This window comes from Pagrus pagrus (genome assembly GCF_965226575.1).
Source record: "Pagrus pagrus genome assembly, chromosome: 21".
Taxonomy (NCBI): Eukaryota; Metazoa; Chordata; class Actinopteri; order Spariformes; family Sparidae; genus Pagrus; species Pagrus pagrus.
In genome coordinates this window covers 4,598,177-4,617,406 of record NC_140208.1, presented here as the reverse complement: position 1 = coordinate 4,617,406, position 19,230 = coordinate 4,598,177, and the positions used below count along the sequence as shown (strand labels likewise).

The window sequence follows — 19,230 nt, the reverse complement described above, 5'->3', positions numbered from 1 at the left end:
TTGACTGAAACCAAATCTGGGTATGTCGTAGAAACAGCCACATTCAACAAGTCAGTGTAACATTCATCACAGTTCTACACCCAGGGGGCGCTACAGTAACACTATAACATGATTTCTTTTGTTTTTAAGAAAATGAAACTTGGTACACGAGTCCTCCATGAGCAGGACGATAAAAAGCCTCTGTGTCTCTTAAACACATCGTTCAGTAACGACCAGATTTGTGTGCCATCATCATCCAACGCTACTGAAACGATTTATTAACACATCAATCACCAGAGAGGGAAAGTGTGTGTGTGATTGATGCAGAAGCAGCAATCACACACACACTTGTCTCAGACTTTTGTGACAAATTTACCGTTTACAGACTTTTAACCAGCGTATAGATCAATCACCAGAAAACTCAGGAAATGCAGTTCTTGTTAAAAGTTGTTTCTATAGACCCCGTCCACTGAGAGGAGTCGGTAATAATACATTAAATCTGTGTGTTATAAACCATTTCTTAAACGTTTCATGTACGAATAATAACAAGTAAGCCAGCTCTTTCAAATATATCTTCCTTTACTTTATTCATGTACTGTACAGTATTTCATTTCCAAAGTCTCTATCATACTATATGACAATAATGGCTATCATTTACTACAAAAAAAAGTTGCATAAATAATTTAAATGTGGAAATAAAAAATAAATATGCAGTTCATTCTTTATAACAGTCCTTCTTAGTGTCTGTAGGAAACAGCCTGCTTCTCTTTAACACCCCGTCGTCGAGTCGGGGCGGGGGGCACCACTTGCAGGAGACCACACAGGTATGATATGTACAGTCACGTTATGCATCACGACTCTCAGCTTACACCACAAACCCCACTTCCAGTTGCTATTTCAAACACACAGTCGGAAAAAGAAGCAAACATTGTCAGTACAGTTTAGACAACCGAGATCAGGAAGCAATACGAGCGGAAAAACAGCGGGGTGCTGACAATAAGTGGAAACATGGTGAGTTTTTTCTCCGTGGAGGTTCAGTCCCGTTTGAGGAAGGAGGTCGACAGACGGTCAAACTGGGCATCGCCACTTCCTCTTCCTGCCCCGATTCTATCGGGTTAAAAAAACTGAATTATTGTTTTGTCTGTGTTATTTTTATTCCCATCTTTCCTGTTGGAGCTATTTACAGAATGGGAGCAGAGAGTGGATGGGAGTGGAGGTGTCTTGAATCCTGCACGATGGATTTTTTGGCCGCGGATGGTTGATCGCTGCTCTATTTGGCCCGGTACAGAAGAATTCCGGTGTGGGCGTGCTGGAGAGCGCTCTGCCCCTAGGTAACAAGACAACCACGCACACATTTTCTGATGCCTCCTACACACATGTGCACTTTCTTGTGTGCGATTCCAGCAAACAGGAACCGGCTATGTCTAGAGGAAATGCTTTTTATGACTAGGAATGGACTCATCTGGTAATTAAGAGGAGTCACAGGACTCCCTAGTGCCCGAGTGGTGTTAGTCCTGACAAAACTGCTTTCACCCGCCGTTTCTCTTTCGCCGTATCTAGTCGTGGGAAAGGCGCTACTGTAACTGACAGGCCTGGAGCGCCGGCCTGACGAGTGAGGCCTTTTAACGGGCTGTCGGAGAGATGCCTGGACCGGCGTACGAGCCAGGGCCTCTCAGAAACCTGTCGACATCCCGCCGTCAGAGCCCCCAGAGCCGCCACCATCTCCTCCACACACGGCCAAAAAGGAGACGGATTACAACCACTTTGGAGCGAAGATGCACCTTTTCAGCTTTAAACAGGGCTGTGGTGCGTCGCAGCGTTGCATCCGCTGGATGTTTGTACAGATGGGCTCGAAGCCTCGGGAGGGACTTCTCATTATGCTTACATGAAATCTGTTTGAGACACGAGTTCAGGGAGGTTTTGAGCTGCTGGGATGATCAGATACTTGTCTCCTGACCGCTCACAGTTGTGGCGATCCCTCCCGGCACTGACTCATTTTGTCATGCAAGTACGCAAAGTTCGCAAATATGCCGACAAAAAAAAGAAAAAAAAAAAGACTGATGACGTAAAACCAGCCCAGCAATTAGCTTATGAATTTGCTCTTTGTATTTTCTTATTGCGTCTCCTCCCTACTTGAAGGAGATATGTTGGTCGGTGTGTTGTGTAGCATGTGCGTGTGTGTGAGTGCGCTTTGGTGTCCGGAGAGGAGCATCAGTACGAGTTGCCAGCCAACGGCGTGTTGTTCTTGCTCCGGTCTTGAGGCAAACGACTGTTCTTCTTCGTGCGTTGCCTCTTCGGAACCTCCTTGGCCTCCGACTGGTTGTGTTCGGGCCTGAAGCGCTTGCACTTGCAGGAGGTGACCACGCGGATTTTGTAAGTCCGAGTGTTGCCATTGGGACACTGCAGCTGCACCCTCCTCGTCCGGGTGTGAGCGGGGATGCAGCGGTAGTCCGAGCCGTTGCTCCGCCACCACTTCCCGCGAGCGATGGAGTTGGGCATGAGGTGCGAGGGCATGCACTGGCCCGAGCACACCAGCTCCTTGACGGGTTTGGTGCTGCGGCATGATCCGTCGGTGATGTAACGGGTGGAACGCAGCTCCCTGCAGCTCAGCTCCGAGGCACCTGGGTGGAAGAACAGGATATCACAGTTACACTCGTGGCTTCGGCCCAAAACACACACTTTGAAGTGCCGCCGCCCCGCTGGAGTGGACACACAGCAGGTTAACTGCTTCAGTGCTGCAGCTGCGTCGGATTGAGTGTGTGCTAATTTCTCTGATTCTGTTTGTCTCGACATGGACTCAAAACGTGTTCGAACACAGAAGCGCAGCCGAAAAAAGCAGTTTTGTAAATTCAACTTAAAGGTGCACTTAATCAGAAGACAAAGATCTTCATTTTGTTTGTCTAAAAACAAACACTCTCTGTTTTCATGACTAAATAAACTAAATAAACAAACTGACCTTAAAGAAAAACTCAATTTCTGTTTTACTTTGTTTATATGTGGCGGACCCTGCCACCTTTCTGGCTTCAAACTGTGTTCTGAGGACCTTATTTTCCTCTGAGAGCAGCTTGTTTATGGAAAAGATACAAGAACTTAAGAAATTAAAACAGAATTTTAATATTTACAACACTGATGAGGTAATGATACAAACTCAGAAATATTTATTTTACAATAAGTGAATAAACAAGCTGTTCTCAGAGGAAAATAAGGTCCCAGGACAAAGTTTGAAGCTAGACAGTTGGCAGGGTCCGCCACATATAAACAAAGTAAAACAGTATGAAATTGCGTTGTCCTTCAGTTTGTATATTCAGTTTATTCAGAAGAGTTTGTTTATTTGGTTTATTTAGGCATAAAAATATCAGTCAGTGAAGCTCTTCCTCTCCTCCAACACTGCAGATTGAACCTTTAATGCAACAATTTGCACATTAAGCCTGAGATCAGATCAGAGTTTCTGAATTTGATTCATGGTCCGATCATTAACCGACGACGGGTCCTGACAAAAGAAATCCAGCTGGCAGCAATCAGCTGATAGCAAATCCAGACCAGAGGGCCATTAAACAGCTCAATCAAACCTAATGGAGGTCTGAGCTGGAAGGAAAAGCTGGCACACAGCGTCGGCCCTCAGGAAACGTATGTGGTGATGGAGGAGTAAATAGCTGTCTGGTTATTTTAAGGCAGCTCTGCAACTGTACGATTCTGCACAAACTGGACATCTGCCAGACTGATCTGAGCCTTGTAATCCGATGTTTTTTAACAGCCGTGCGCATGAGTTATCATCCTGTGTTGTGTTTTTTTTTACAAGCAGCGTGTAAAAGAGGGGCAAAGGAACTGTCGGTTAAGAAATGATACACTCAGAGAGGGATCTGTTTTCCTCTGTGGCTTTCTTTGCAAAAAGGGCTGAACAAAGGATTTATGTGAGGTGACTTCCTTTTTTTTTTCTCCCCCTGGAGAACCTGATCTGGTGTTATTCTGTGGCTGGAGGGAACCGCAGCGGTACACAGTGTCTACAGCGCACTGGGCAGGCGGTTTGCACCAATTACCACCCAAAAAGTCAGCTCCAATGAGCGTTTCAACCCTTACATTTCCTGTTTTCCTCTCCACTGTCAAGCTGAAAAAATCATTACTAATGATGGTGGCCTGGAAACAAAAAAACCAAAAAGAAGAAAACGGCAGACTACTGTAAAGTTGCCTGAGCTGCTCGTCTCCCTGCAGGCGGTGGGAGGCGAGGACTGGATGGAGGCCAGGCAGTGGTCAAATCTCTGCTGTGACCCCACTGAGCTCCTGAGGAGCCGTCCCAGGACGAAAAGCCGAGAGATGGATGAGGAGAATAATCCAGGAGATTTCTGTCTGAAACGCAACACACATGCCTGCTTATGCGTGTGAAAACAAGGCGATGCGTTTTTTTCCACCCCTTTTTAGGAGCCTGATAAAGTTTACTTCAAATGTGAGTTTGTTTTCTCCTCCAGAGACAAAAATCAGTCACACTAACTGATCTCGACTTGCTAATTCCTCCCGTCAGCTGTTGATCCTCTAATCTAATCAATCATCATCTTCTCTGATCTGCGATGATTAAGTGAAAATTGTGAGAACATGAGCGAGAGCATCGGAAACCTTCCCAGGCCACAGGTGGGAATCATTCTCAAAGGCAATGTTGCATTTAAAAAGCAATTTCCCACAAAAAAAAAAAAAAAAAAAAAAAAATCAAACCCCCACTGTGCAGTTTTTTCTTTCTATTTGGGAGACATGTTGTTGCAATCAAATCGTTATGGCGCAAGTAGAGCTTGACTAATAGTATAAAGAGAGGAGGAAATAACCTGGAAGACAATGAGAAAAAGAAAAAAGCCCTCATGTCTCTCTGAATGCTCCACTTCACTTTGTGGAAGGCTGTTGGGGGGAGAAACCGCAAGAATGCGCGTCTGTGCCGCTCTCATCACCCTCGACTGTGGAGACTGAGGATGAAGCAAGAAAACACACACTTCCCACACAGCAGATGCTGCTTTTAATCAGGGAGTCAGTGTGGAAATTAAAAGGGAAGGTTGTCTTTAAGTCAGATCCACGAATTTGGAAAAAAAAAATTGGACGGACAAGATTTTTTAAAGAAAAGATGGTTCAAGAATTTACTTCCTTAGAATAAAGACAGATTTTAGTAACAAGGTCACTTGTCAGGTTTCATTTCTGAGGTATTAAATAAAGACGCGTGTGGTTTGACGCACAACCAAAATCCCCCCAAAAAGGAAAATATGATTTTAGTACAGAAAAATAATGATTACAAGTTTTCACGTGTGTAAATCATATATTCTCATGATGTTTTACTTAAATATCTTTTATTTCTTTTTCCATAAACACGTAGTTTTAACTGTTTTACGCATTTTTACGCACGTCTCCTCACTTTTACGCACCAGGCCTCCGTTGAAATTACGCAATTTTTTTTCCAGTTTGACCTGAAAAATAATCCAAATATGAAACAATCTTATTCCTCAGGATTAATTTCACCTGTGTTTTTAATGTAACTCTACCTCAGATGAACACTTACTGTAGGAGACCGTGTTCGCCGTCCTCCCGCCGCTCTTCGCCCTGTTATTCATATTGTTCGTGTTGATGTTGTTGCTGCCGTTGGTCGCCTGTGTGATCGGCTCCTGAGGAGTCCGCGTGTCCTCTCTGTACTCCGGTAAAATCTCCGTGGCGTCGTTCTTCAGTACCTTCCATCCCTTCACGACCGTGCAGCATCCCTGCAGCAGCAGGAGCGCCGAGCTGGAGACGAGGAGCGCCACAGACACCTGCATGCTGCTGAGCGGTGACCGCGAGGAGGACTGCCAAGGTGCACGAGGAGGAGGAAGGAGAAGAAGAGGCACGAGGCAGAAAGAGAGAGAGGGAGAGACTGAGAGATGTCGGTGAGATCCTCAGTGAAAGAGGCGCACACGGTATTTAAAGCTACGAGAGTTTCCGTCAAGACTGACAATTAAGAGCTTACACAGAGTGGGAGGGTCCGACCTGAGAGATTCATTGAGAAACTACAGGAGGGGAGGAGGAGAGGAGGAGAGGGTGAGAGGAGGCGGGGGAATAGGGGAGAGGAAGAGAGGAGAAAAAGAAAGGATGGGGGAATAAAAGAGAAGAGACAAAAAGGAGGAGAGGAGGAAATAAGAAAGGACAGGAGGTGAGAGGAGAAGAAAAGAGAGGAAAGAAAAGGAAGAGAGGGGATAAGGAGAGAAGAGGGGAGGAAAAAAATCAAGGATAGGTGAAAAGGAAAAGAAGAGAGGAGAGGAAGTGAGAGAGGAGATGCGGGTGAGACAAAATAGGGGGATACGCCAAAGGGAAAGAGGAAAGGAGAGGGAATGAGAGAAGCAGTAAAGGGGAAAGGAAAGAAAAAGAGGGGAAAGAAAAGAGGAGAGGAGGAAATAAAAGAGGACATGAAGTGAGAGGAGAGGAAAAGAGATGAAAGAAAGAAGAGAGGGGGAAGGAGAGGACAGAGGAAATGGCGGTGAGGGGAGGAAAGAAAAAAGAGAAGAGGAAGTGAGAGGAGAAGGAGAGATGAGAGAAAGTAGAGGAAAGGGGGGGTAATAGAGGAAAGCAAGAGAGGAAAAGGAAAATTAGGGAAGAGGAGAGGAAAGGAAAGAAAGAGAAGAGGAAAAGTAGAGAGGGGAAAAGAGCCAAGGTGAAGGGAAACACAATGAAAGAAAGGAAGAGAGGAGGAGGGAAAGGAGGAGAAAAGGGGAGATGAAAGGAAAGAAATAGAGACGAGAGGAAGAGGAAGGAAGAGATGGGAGAGACATGAAAAGTAGAGAGGAAAAGGAAGAGAGGAGAGATGGAAAGAAGAAAAAAAATGTTGAAGTGGGGGAAATATAAGGAAGGGAGGAGAAGGAAGATGGAGAATAGAGGCGTGTGGGGAAATGGAGAGAAAATAGAGAAGAGAGGGAAGGAAGAGAGGAGGGAGGAGGAAGGGAGTGAAAGAAGAAAGGAGGAGATGAGACAAGGAAAGGAAGGATAACAAATAGGAGAGGGGGAGAGAGGAGTGGGAAGGGAGGAAAGGAAAGGAAAGGAAAGGAAAGGAAAGGAAAGGATGATGGGATGAGTTTGGAAGTGAGGAAAGAGGTGAGGACAGGAAGAAGGATAGGAGGAGAAGACAGAAGGAAGGAGGAGGAGAGAGGAGCAGACACATGTTGTAGTGTTGATTGAGGCAGCTGATCTGTTGTTGTTGTTGTTGTTGTTGTTGTTGTTGTTGTCGTAATGAAAAGAACAAAATGCATCTTCTCCCTTTCTAACGACTTCCGCTGCATGACGTGTCTCTGAAGTATTCTGGCGTTTGTTGGAGTTGAGGAGGTTTATTTTGGACTCGAGGTGCTGAGATGAAGTTATTCCACTGCTGCCTCCTCCTCCTCCTCCTCCTCCTCTTCGTCCTCCTCCTCCCCCTCTTCATCCTCCTCCTCCCCCTCCTCGTTCCTCCCCCGTACACAAGTTAATCATTCATTTCTCACATTAATTATCCATCGTCACAGCTCTCAGCGGAGACGCTCAAACCAATCAGATGTTCAATTTTGAGGATCCACCGTTTACTCCTTCAGCTCCTCCATGTGTTGTGCACAAGATCAGAACTTTATTCAAATGATTTACATGAGAATCCAATCATCTATCTGGTTTAAATAAAATAATACGGTCTGAGGGCTGCATGTTCACTCTCCTCTGAGTTCTTGGCATCGCTCTGGTCCTGGTGATTTGATGAGTGCTGACAGATGGAGGCTCTTTCACTCAAACACTGCCCTCTTGAGGGAGAATAAACAAGTCTTGTGAAAGCAGGAGAGATGGGATTAGACTTCATTAGCATCGCACTCGTCCTGTTTTTCTTTTAAATGTCCGGCTCTTTCTGTGGGCATGTGGAGACAAGTCTGAAGAAGAGCTACAAATGGAAAAAATTGGGGAAAATCCCTTAAATCTCGGTCGATATCTCCGGTTTGACACGTCTTGTACCCGTTCATTTGAGGCAGGGAGCAGCGTCCATAATCATACATGTCCTCCTCACGGTCCATCTACTTTTGTACAAGCCGTAAATCAGGGTTTCGCAGAGCTGTGGTCCGCTGCGACTCAAAATGGTGGACGTGAACAGGCACAACAAGTCTAAATTAGAATAATGACATTGTGAGACGAGGATTATATAATGTGGGTCCGTCAACAACATCACCACAGACAGAGACTTTATCATTGCAGCCTGTTTGAACGTCTCATTAAGTCAAAAACTGCCAATTTTGGTTTAATTACTCTTTTTAAAGTCTCACCACAGTAATAAGTTGCATTAGTTTACAGTTTAGCCTCCGCTAATACGTGATGTTGTCGGGTAGGCTGGGCTGCGAGCAGCTACAACATCTGTTATTGTTCTACGGAGAGTGAATTTTAAATATTGTTTTCTGGGATTTTAAGTGGTTTTGACTATTATATTACATCCACACTATTCATTTATTCGGTTTTTGCTACTTTGGTGCAGAAAAACAAGCTAACAGCGACACTTTAGCTCCCTGTGAGCTGTTAACATGTTAGCAAACAGTTGCCTGTTTACACATTCAGCAGACTCGGAGCAACGGTAGCATTTCTGTGGATGATGAATGTAAGCCCAGTTGTTTTGGCTGATAGAGGTCGACATGGATGGATTTTACCCCTTAGTGTTTAACTGGCAACATCACACAGACAAGCTGTTTCCAATACTGATGTAAAATCATTGACAGCGCAACATTTACAGTTTGGATACGTGATTCTGAGGCGACTTTCGACCAAAAACAAATTGGTATCGAACCAAAAATCTTGTTTTTCTTGACCTGACGTGTGAGCCAAAGTGGACGTGTCATATTCAGCAGCTCCTTCTGCATTGTGCAACTCCGTCTGTTGGTTACAGATGTTCTGATACCATGTTTTTGTCCTGAACGCTGTGTATCGGCCAATACCGAGTTACAATCCGACAGCAGCGTGTTAAAGTATATAAAAGCTGTATCCTAACTAACTAACCCTGTATGGATGTTATGTTATTGATGTGTCTGAGGTTTCATAAGCTGCTTGCTGTCGATGAATACTGTCGACTTGTGCACTAAATCTAAATCTTAGACTTTTATACTCGCTGCATTTCCAATAGTGGGATTGATACCAGAACAACAACCCTCCTGTTGATGACGCGTGCTTAATTCGGTGGTAAGGGGGTTAACTGAGGAGTCCACCGGTGTCTGAATCTCAGATAGTGCTGTTCACCGATGTCGTAGCAGTTCTGAACTCTGCAGTCGAACATGATTCTCGTTTCATAAGCCAAGAGGTCTTGAAGTAACCGGAGCAGACAGCTTCGTCCTCCTATTGTGTGTAAGCCTTCAGCTCTGAGGTCGTGCCAGAATTTTTTTAAGCGAGCGATGGATGGTCCCTCTGTCTACACAAAGCCAGCTCTGATTACAGCCTTCGTCGCGACCGATGTCAGTCACAGTCTCAATTTAGACCTCTCTGGGTTTCTTTAAAGAGCCCTTAGGCCCCATCGCTGCGTTTTTTATCATGATAACAGCACAATGAGTCCCAAATAACAATCAGATGCTCACCAGATTGCGAGAAAGCCTCCAGCGCTGCAGAGGAGGAACGGAGCGCAATCTTTATGGAACTGGAGGAAAACAGTGTTTTCGGTCCGTAAACAAGGAGCTCCGGCTCCTCGTGTCTTTGCGTTCGGTCGCTGTGATTCATCGCACAAGTTTGCGAAACACTCGATCACACAGGTTGGAGACACATTTCCCTTTTTTCCAACACAATTACAGGCCAGTGGAAGTAAATAAGGAGATAGTGTTACACGGCTGCGTGTTTCAGATTGTAATCTTTAACTCTGTTTGACTGAGTGAATTATTCATAACGTGTCCACCACAATCATGCAGAGTGGGTTCAACTCCAGCTTCTCCGTCCGCCCACATCGAACCCTGTGAAGATGTGTGAGAGAGAACGTGTGGAGCCAACACATTCCTGCGACCCTGTCACGTCTGAAAAGTCAAATTCACCCACAGATTTCCAGTCGTTTAAGTTCAAAATCTTTTCAGTTTTTTGAAAATTCTTGTGCAAATGTCTCTTTTCATTGAATTATAACAGGGTTTTGGAGAAAAATATGTCATAATATTTCCCAAAGGTATCAAAAATGTTTTGGTTTTTGGTTTTTATAGCACAACTCCCCAGTGTTAGGGCTGAAAAATGCTCATTTAAAATACAGAAAGCAAACAAAGTCAAGTTTTCATCCAAATTTCATGCAAATTTTACCAGAATATCCACAAACCACAATAGAACATGTGAGTTAATGCACCGTCCACTACTGTGATGCAAATTAAAGGGAGGTGGCTACATCAAGACAAACAGTTGGTGGCGCTAATTGTCCAGAGGAGGAGGAATTATTATTATTATCCACACTGTAGTTGTAGCGTTGCACATATCTTACATTTCTATTTCTTTGTGTGCTGTTGTCTTGTACATTTGTTTTATATTTTATCGTCTTTTCTATTTTTATTTTGTCCAACTCTCTTTATAGTGTGATATTTATATTGTAGAAGGATCAACACGTTCTCCTCTGGGATCAATAAAGTATCTAATGAAACCATTTCAGAAGAGGAAGCGCCAGTCAATCATCAAACAATGGAAACAAGTAGAGAAAATGATGAAACGCGGTTTTAATCGGACTAAACTCGACGCACAAAAAGTCACATTTTGATTATTTTGATGGATATTGTCTGGAGAATGTGATTTGTAGGCGAAGCCTCCGAGGCAGCACGGTGCTTTATTTACGACACAGGGAGGCTTTAATTAATAAAAACTCCTGCAATTAAGATAATGTTTTTCGAGGAGCGTGATAGTCCTCCTCTTCTTCCCACATGGATCTGATGTCTTGTCTTTTTCCAGTTGCTCCGGTGGATTTCAACACACTTAATGAAGTCATATTTATTTGCTGAATCTGTTTCTGTTCGTCACATCTTGTTTTAATCGATACGCAAACTTCTCCACCTACTCTTTTGTTTTGTTTTGGCATTTTCACTGAAGTTTTTTTTTTCTTCTATGAAAACGATCATAAATCGACGTTCATAAAAAACAAGGCTGGAGAAACAAGTTTTTTTAAGCTTCCCACATAAAATATAATAGAAGATGATTCGTTAGCTGCATGTGACACTTGTTTAAAGACATAGATGTGGTGCAGAGAGTTAAGGGCAACATGGGCACGTACTGTGTATTTATGGCCTCTGAGTGCAGAACATGTTGCAGAGGGTGTTACTGTGGATCAGTGATTAACGCTCTGACGGTTCGGGGTAAGAAAATTCCTGCATGTTATTCCATCTGAACAGCTGTCAGGTTCTGTGTGTCCAAGACCGGACTGGGGAAAAATTCCTGTGCAGAACTACAAGAATCCATCGCTTGTGACAGCAGTTGTGTAGATACTCATCAGTGTTTGTGCATTTGAAATGTAGATCGTATCGTATATCTGCATTTTGAAGTCGCTGCACATCTGGATGTAATTAGCGTGGAGACGCAACAGATGAATAACTGACAGATATCAGCAGGAAACCTCCACAGCTGATTGTTCACAGTAAGACAGTTGGTTTTTGTGTTACAAGTTTTTTTGATATTTTATGTTTAAATACATAAATTAGACTTTAGCAGCTTGTTTCATTTTGTCAACATGTTAGACTCAAAGATTTTTACAGAGGGAATTTTGGATATCTCTTTTTTTAATCACTCTATGAATCAGAAAATCAGAATCAGAAATAATAAAATAAATTTGTACCAAAATCAGCCATTTTTGGGGGCGACCCAGGGACGTTTCCAGCTGTTTTTGTAGCGACAAAATCACATGTTTTTTAAGGAGATCTTAAAATTTTTCAGCCGTTCTTTTCCAGGGAAGTCGAAACCATCTTCAGCCGTGTTGGTGGCAAGCAAAACACGCATTTTTAAGCCAAACCACAATGTTTTCTTAAGCCTGAAGACGTTTTTTTTGTGCCCTAAAACCTAACCGACAGAAGAGAAATAGAAAACTGAAGACATAAAGAAACATAAAGTTGCAGCAGAAAGAAAAGTACCGAGCTAATATTTATTCTGGCGACTGGATCTCGACAAAAGGGCGTTTCCACTGTCGTGTCTCAGCGTCGGTTTCCCGGAAGCAGCTTCTTCTTCATCAAGCAAATATGTAATCATGACTTTAACACTGTGTGTGTTTTCTCTTCAGACCTTACATTAGTCTTCCAAACAAAACTCCCTGACTGACACGGAGGAAGCTGAAGTGAAAACGTTGCTGCTGTTGTTGATCGGAAACACGAAATCTTATGCTTACATTCCCGCTGCCCTCGTGATTCATGCATGTGTGAAGGATCCAACCGCCGACAGCGACTACAAAGAGCTGCTGTGATGTTGATCAATGGCTGTGCATTGACCCTGGACGTATTTGAAAGTGTTTCATTATTGACAGCGGCTCTGCTCTGCATCACTTTGTATATCCCAGTGTGGAGGACACCGGAGCTGACTCTCCCCACTCCACCAATTTGATTTATCAGCCGCTCATATACACACAGCTCTTTCCAAACCATATCTGTACATGGGCGTGTAATGAAAATAATTAATCACCGTTGAGCCGAACAATATCGCAGGAGAATAAAATAGCACTCGCTGGATTAAACATGGCTTTGAGAGAGCGAGAATGAGGAAGGGCGCTGAAGATAGTAGTGATTTGTATTTTCCTTTTTCTTGACTTCAAACTCAAAGTACAACTTGTTTGTCTGCCGGCAGCGTCGACGCTTTCTTCAGCGGGGCAGCAGGTCACTGGGAGGTGACGGGCCGAGACGTGATAAAGCCTTGAAGTCCAAAGTGGGATTCCTCTTGCACTCTGATCCTTCATGTGGTTTCAGCGAAATGAAAACAGGAGATTTAACCCTGGCTGTTGTAAGTCAGACTCCAGCCATCTCCCATTGTTTGCCTTTAGGCTTTTTTCAGAGAATCGTCAAAATAGAAAGTACGCCCATCGAAACAGCCTCGCAGCCAAGTAGCAGGAGCTGTGGGAACTCTCCTGGCCGGACCTCAGAGACCACACTAAGCTGTTTGCTAACCAGCCTGAGCCTCTCAGCACACCGCTCACCACCAGCACGCTGCCTGCCAGCCGGCCACAGCTGCTATTCTTAGCAGTGAGAGAAATTACCCAGCAAATTATTCACTACACACAGTAGACTGCTAGCTCACGTACAGACACACAGTAGACTGCTATCTCTGGTATATCTGGTTTTATATAAGCATCTATGAGCTGCTTATGTCACGTGCTTTATCCCTCAAGTCGCCCAGGATGTTAAGGTAAGTTTTGGACCAAGCACCAAATACATGAAAGCATATTTAAACCCATATAGATGTAAAATAATAAAGAAAAAGTTTGAAGTTTTTGCAGAAAGTTAGATAAGAGGAATGATATAACTCTCGAGTTTGTGCGTTAACCACGGAGCTGGAGCCAGAAAGATTTCAGCCTAGCTTAGCATAAAGACTGAAAACAAGGGGAAACAGCTAGCCTAGCTCTGTCTGGAGTCAATAATCAACCACTTCTTATCCATGCATAACCTATAATTAATGTACCCAAACCCTAGATTTTATGTTTGCTGCATGAAACAAACGTTGCTTGAGAAAACAAACAAAGGAGGTTTTTAAAATCTTGTGGTCTGCAGTGTTTTACTGCAACAGAGGTGTGACAGAAAGACAGGAGATCACAGAGCAGTTCTTTTCAATACATCCAAATCTTTTGATAATGGAAATGCAAAAAATAGCAGTTTTTTGTGTAATGAACTGAACCGAACCCGACTGCTTGGTGGAAACGGGACTTTTGTGAGCTTTACAGATGTTGTTAGCCATCTTTTTAACTTTAAAAAGAGAGTATTGTAGCTGTTTCCCACTGCTACTAGTCTCTGTGCTAAGCTAAGCTAATCACCTGGATATAGCTACATATACGAGTACAGATTTGAGAGTGGTATCAATCGTTGCATCCCACTCTCCAAAGAACGAGAAACTCTAACTCTTTTGGTATGTGGGCTTCCAAGCAACGCTTATAAGACTGAACAGGTGCCATCTGTGGGTCCAGTATTCAGATCTTATAATACATCCAGACCCTGACTCAACTGACCAGAGTTTAAACCAAAGCGCTCTGGTTTTGAAAGCCACTGCAGGATTCTGTTGTATATAAATACCTCCACAGAAAAGATTGTTGGTAGGTTACAGAAGATTGTCATCATCCCGCCACAAGAACAACATTTTGTCTTTGCAGGATAAATAAGGAAGATTAAATGCATGACTCATTTGTGCAAAAACACTGATGTGTTAAATGAAAGTCGCAGGTTTTTAAGACTGTACTATCAGTCTGTCTGTCTCTTTGTGTCTCTCCAGGAGCTAGCAGAAATCTGCTGACTCAGGATCTCACTTTACATCCTGTACCTTCCCTTCAATCTGAGTTGTAAATTGTCAAACAGCAGCACCATAAAAAGTCTAAATATAACCTGCAGCAGACATGGAAGCACAGAGGGTAATTACCACTGCTGCTGAGGCCGGGCAGATGAACCACTGTCTTCTTTTTGATTGTCTTAAACTCAATACAGAATATGAAAACTACATCGACCAACACCTCTAAAGCTCAATAATTAACTTTTTATATACATTTTTTGCTTTTATGGGTAGGTACGTGCTGAAGCTAACTACATTAGCTGCAACACACTTTTTTCGCAACTGACGTTAGCACAAAGCACACAACCCCTGAGCTCAATAAAAGAGCCACTACATTAGCTGCAACACACTCTTTAAGTGGCTAACGATAGCACAAAGCACTCAACCCCTGAGCCAAAGAACAGAAACGCTACGGCAGCAACAGCCTCCTTTAGCGGCTTATATTGAGGAACAAGAGTTCATCCGCTAGTTGTCTGTCAGCTTTGCAGTGACAACATGTGACAACCACGAAAACCACAAAAAGATATTTTTACATTACAGAATAAAGAAACAAGTTAGTTTAGAGGTGCTGTTCGGTGTGTTTTTGAACTTCGGACAAGACTAGCTGCATCCCTCTGCCTCCACTCTTTATGCTAGGCTAGGCTACCAGCCTCTCGGCTCCAGCTTCATACTGAACGCACAAACATGAGAGCGGTATCAATCTTCTTATGTCACTCTCAGCACCAAAGCAAATATGTGTACTTGCCAACATGTTGAACTCTTCCATTAGCAGCTCTGTAAATTGCAGTCAGATTTAACCTTTTAACTCCACTTTATACAGAGCTGGAGTCATGATTCATGTGTGCTGTAACCTATGGTTGTTATACATTACAGCTTTCTGTCATGTGCTAAGACTAAAAAAGTGTTTTTGCAAGCTGAAATAAAAAAAACTCACCAAAGCCCAGCTTGTGTAAATATCAGCAGGAGCGTGCTGTGATATATGAAGGTGGTGAATGAAAAATCTGGTGCTGCTTCAGCGCCAAAGCTGCACATTCTTCCTGACTGTCAAAATCTCCCAGAATACTTTGCAAGGTGTGCTAATTAAGCATAAAAGTACAAACAGACGCAGCTGCCGTGCCCGCCAGAACTCATAGGGTTATTTTCAGGGCTTGGAGGGTCGCTCGCAACTTTGACTTCTTTTTTTTTTTTTTTTTTTTTACAAGATTAATAAAACAAGATAACAAGCATGTGAGAATAATCCACCGCCCTTGTATTTAATCCAATAAAGGCTGATTAAAAGCAGAGGTATTAAAAGAGGTCGTGCCTCAGCTCGTCATGTGAAGGTGCTGTAGCTTGCTGTCAGTTCCAAGCCCACCCACTGTGCAGCTTCCTGAGAAAGTCCAGCCTTTGTTTTATGTACAAATGTTGCTCTCCTGCACCTTCTCACCAAGTATGACCACATGTGGGATTTTAGGGACAGAAATGGTTGCATGCTTTGCAGATATGATCACTGTCACGGTGCAGCTGAAAGAACATACTGCAAGAAAACCTTAAAACTAGAGTTGGTAAGTTGTTCGAGGAGCACAGAGATAAACTGCTCTGACAAATAAGCGAGAAAAAAAATCCAGTAACTGGCTGTTGCAGGAGAGTTAGATGCACAAGGATGGCAGTGAGAGTCCAACCAACATTTCCCAATGCTAAAAATGCTAGCTTGATTGCAGTGAGTGCTAGAAATAGCCATGTTCTTTCATATTTTCTTACATATAAGTGAGACGTTAAGCAGTTAGGTTAGCGATGACAACAATGCACTTTGTTCACGACACACAGCCCGAGCCTGCTCTTTAGCAGCTTGCTAATCGAGTAGCACAAAGCACACAGCCCCTATGCCCAATAAAAGAGCCACAACGTTAGCCGTAACATACTTTTTTAGAGGCTAACGTTAGTATAAGCACACAGCACATGAGCTGGAGAACAGAGCTGTGATGGCAGCAACAGCCCTTCTTTAGCTGCTAAAGTTAGCACAAAGCACACAGCCCTTGAGCCCGATAAATGAGCCACTGCGGGAGCAATACACTCCTTTAGTGTCTAACGTTAGCACAAAGCACACTGCCCCTGGACCCAAGAAAAGACCCACTACCTTAGCCATAGCGCACTCTTTTTGCAGCTAACATTAGCACAAAACACACAGCCCCTGAGCCAAAAAACAGAGCTGTAGCAGCAGCAACAGCCTCTATCAGTGGCTAAAAAGCAAGAAGGAGCACCTGCCGCACCAGATAACCTTCTTGGACTGAGGTACATTCAAAGCAGCTATTTTCTGTGTGTTTATATGATTGTGGCATTCAACAGAGATGCTTATTTATGTTTTTTCCAGACTAAAGAAAAGCTGAGAGTTTGCTGAACGTAGCAGACTAGCCGCTAACACACATCTTGAAGGGAGGAGGTGGGATTTTCACGGTTTAATACTTTCAAAATATTGCTTGCTCTCACTGGTTTCTACAGTCCGACCAAACCCGGCTTTGAGTGGCACGCAGACAGATTTTTACACAAACAGGGTGGATCACAGCGCTGCTAATGCTCGGTGTGATGTAAGAATACATAAGGTGTATTTAGCAGTTGTTTTTTATGATTTCTCATGAACAGGCTGTCACTTCACTCCCACTAAAAGCTTAAAATCTGCACACGCATACTTTCCTGGAACACCTAAAAAAAAGTAAAGCATGCCTTTAAGAAAAAACACCAACACTCTTATTAATGAGGTGCACACTGCCACAGCATAAAGCTCGAGTAGTTACTGTGTTATGAATATGAGGCAGTTAACCTTGAGCAGGTGATGCTAATTGAGTGGTACAGCCCATCTGGAGCTGGTTAAAAGAAACGTATCACTCAAATACAATTCCTGTAACACGACAGGAACAATCACATGGATGCAGACACAGTTGACTGTACTGTGCTTATAATGAACAGATATTTTCTGGCAATGGTTTGGGGAGTTTCTTAATTTTGTTATTGCGGCACTGTGCTTGTGCAATCAAATTTTCTACTTCTGGTGACAATTTTTTGATAATGTGCAGCCCTTTGCAATTAGCGTGGCTGCAAAATCTGTTTCAAAGCTGAAATGGAGGCCTGTGTTTCACCAACATCGCCGTCTGCTTTCCACGAGTATTCAGTGTCGCTGAACAACCGCAGCTCAAACAAGTTTCTCCATGAGGATGTTTTGGTCCATGTATAATTTTAGGACATTGTTCCTCTCACGGCGATCTGCTGGTTCCTATTAAGTGGTTCCCATCGTTATTAAAGGAAAAGTTCATGCAAAAGAAATTATGAAAATGATCCGCTCACCCTCATGCTGATGGGAAATCGGGTGAAGTTTTGTAACATTTCTGGAGCTTCACAGCAAAATCAGCATCCTACACACCTGATTCAAATGAAAGGGTCGTTATCTGATCTTAATGACGAGCCGATCATTTGAATCAGGTGTGTCGGTGCAGGGAAACATCTAAACATGTATGACATCAACACCAGGACCAGGATTGAGAAATGCTGGTTTAGGACGCTGATTTTGCTGCAAAGCTCCAGAAATGTTTTGTTTGAAAATCTTTGTTTCTCACGCTTTATTCTTCTTCACGACTTCCTACTTTTCTCCTGTAATCATTATTACAGCCACTAGAGGTTGCCACTTAACAACAAACGGAAATATGGGTCGTAATAAGCTGCTTACAAAGTCGTTTTTCTGATGAGGATGGGCTGAAAAGGGCGCACCGTGCCTGAAGTGGGTGTAAATGACATCTTTTCAAATCAGTTTGGGATCTCAGGGCTTCCGGAGACTTGGATTTCACCAAACCAGAGACATTTTATGTGTTTTTTGGGGTTGTTCTTTCATGTATTACACAAATACATCCACTTCAGTTGCTTAGGTGAATGCGGCCAAACTGTTCACCCGACTTTCTGTCAGCAGCGAGTAGATAACGGGTGAACCTCTTCTTTCAACATCAGTGTTCGTGGAGAGAAATGTGCCGATTTCTGTCGCTGTTTCCGATGAAAAAAAAAAAAAGTCTCCAAAGTACTTGTTAACTGTCTTTCATAGGCCTGACATGGCAGCTTTATCCTCGTATCAGTGTGTGGGTTTGATGTATAAAAACTGGACCTGCAGGATCAACATGCAGCACAGCAAGTGTAATAAAACACTTGAGAGACGGAGATTAAACAAGCAACACTACCACGGGCGCAGGCACTTGGAAGAGGATCTGAGGATCTCTCAGCTCCAAAGCTCCATTCTCTTTTTCTCCCTTTTTCCCCTTGTTCTCAATATTTCCTAATGATTAGCGCTGCGCCACAGATGTGCATTTCTCCCTCTCCACCCTCTCCATCATCTCAGTGTGGGACATTAGGATGAGGATTTAAAGAGAGCATCATATGCTTTCTATTTGATAAAGCCATTAAAATTGAGGACAGAGATGAAAGCTGAAGGGCCCATATGAGGGAAAAAAAAAAAAAAAAGCTGTGGAGAATTATCGCCAAGCACATTTCAGGACTCTAATCATATTCAAAGTAGTTTAACGAACCCAAACACGTGGAGGGAAAAAATGCAAGTGACTGGAAGTTTGAGAAACGACTGACTGGACTTCATAAAGCCGGAGGGAAACAGGATAAATGAGTCAACTAGCAATAAAAATTTTCTTAACTTTATTTAGTGATATTATGGGAGAAAAATTCGAGTTCATCAAGGTCGATCTCTGTTTCTCACCAATGAATCACTTCCCCCGTAAACAAGCATCAAACATAAGCTTCCACCCGCGTTATTCAAACAAGACGAGACAGTGATTCAGAGCACTT

The 19,230-nt window shown here is 43.3% G+C and overlaps 1 protein-coding gene across 1 annotated transcript; it reads right to left on the bottom strand.

The window, feature by feature from the left end:
* Window positions 1-540: 540 nt before the first annotated feature.
* Window positions 541-6,958, bottom strand: sost (sclerostin). The gene is made up of 2 exons (XM_084342194.1): window positions 5,510-6,958; window positions 541-2,600 (listed from the first exon to the last, which is right to left on the bottom strand). Exons 1-2 carry the CDS (start codon window positions 5,757-5,759, stop codon window positions 2,191-2,193), a joined length of 660 nt encoding a protein of 219 aa, XP_084198320.1. The 5' UTR covers window positions 5,760-6,958; the 3' UTR covers window positions 541-2,190.
* Between the last annotated feature and the right edge of the window lie 12,272 nt (window positions 6,959-19,230).

Bases quoted from the DNA above. Each gene is read 5' to 3' on its own strand.
- sost (XM_084342194.1), bottom strand. From the start codon at position 5,759: ATGCAGGTGTCTGTGGCGCTCCTCGTCTCCAGCTCGGCGCTCCTGCTG. The intron at 2,601-5,509 runs GTAAGTGTTCAT...TCTTCCACCCAG, and splicing joins GGCGAACACGGTCTCCTACA to GTGCCTCGGAGCTGAGCTGC.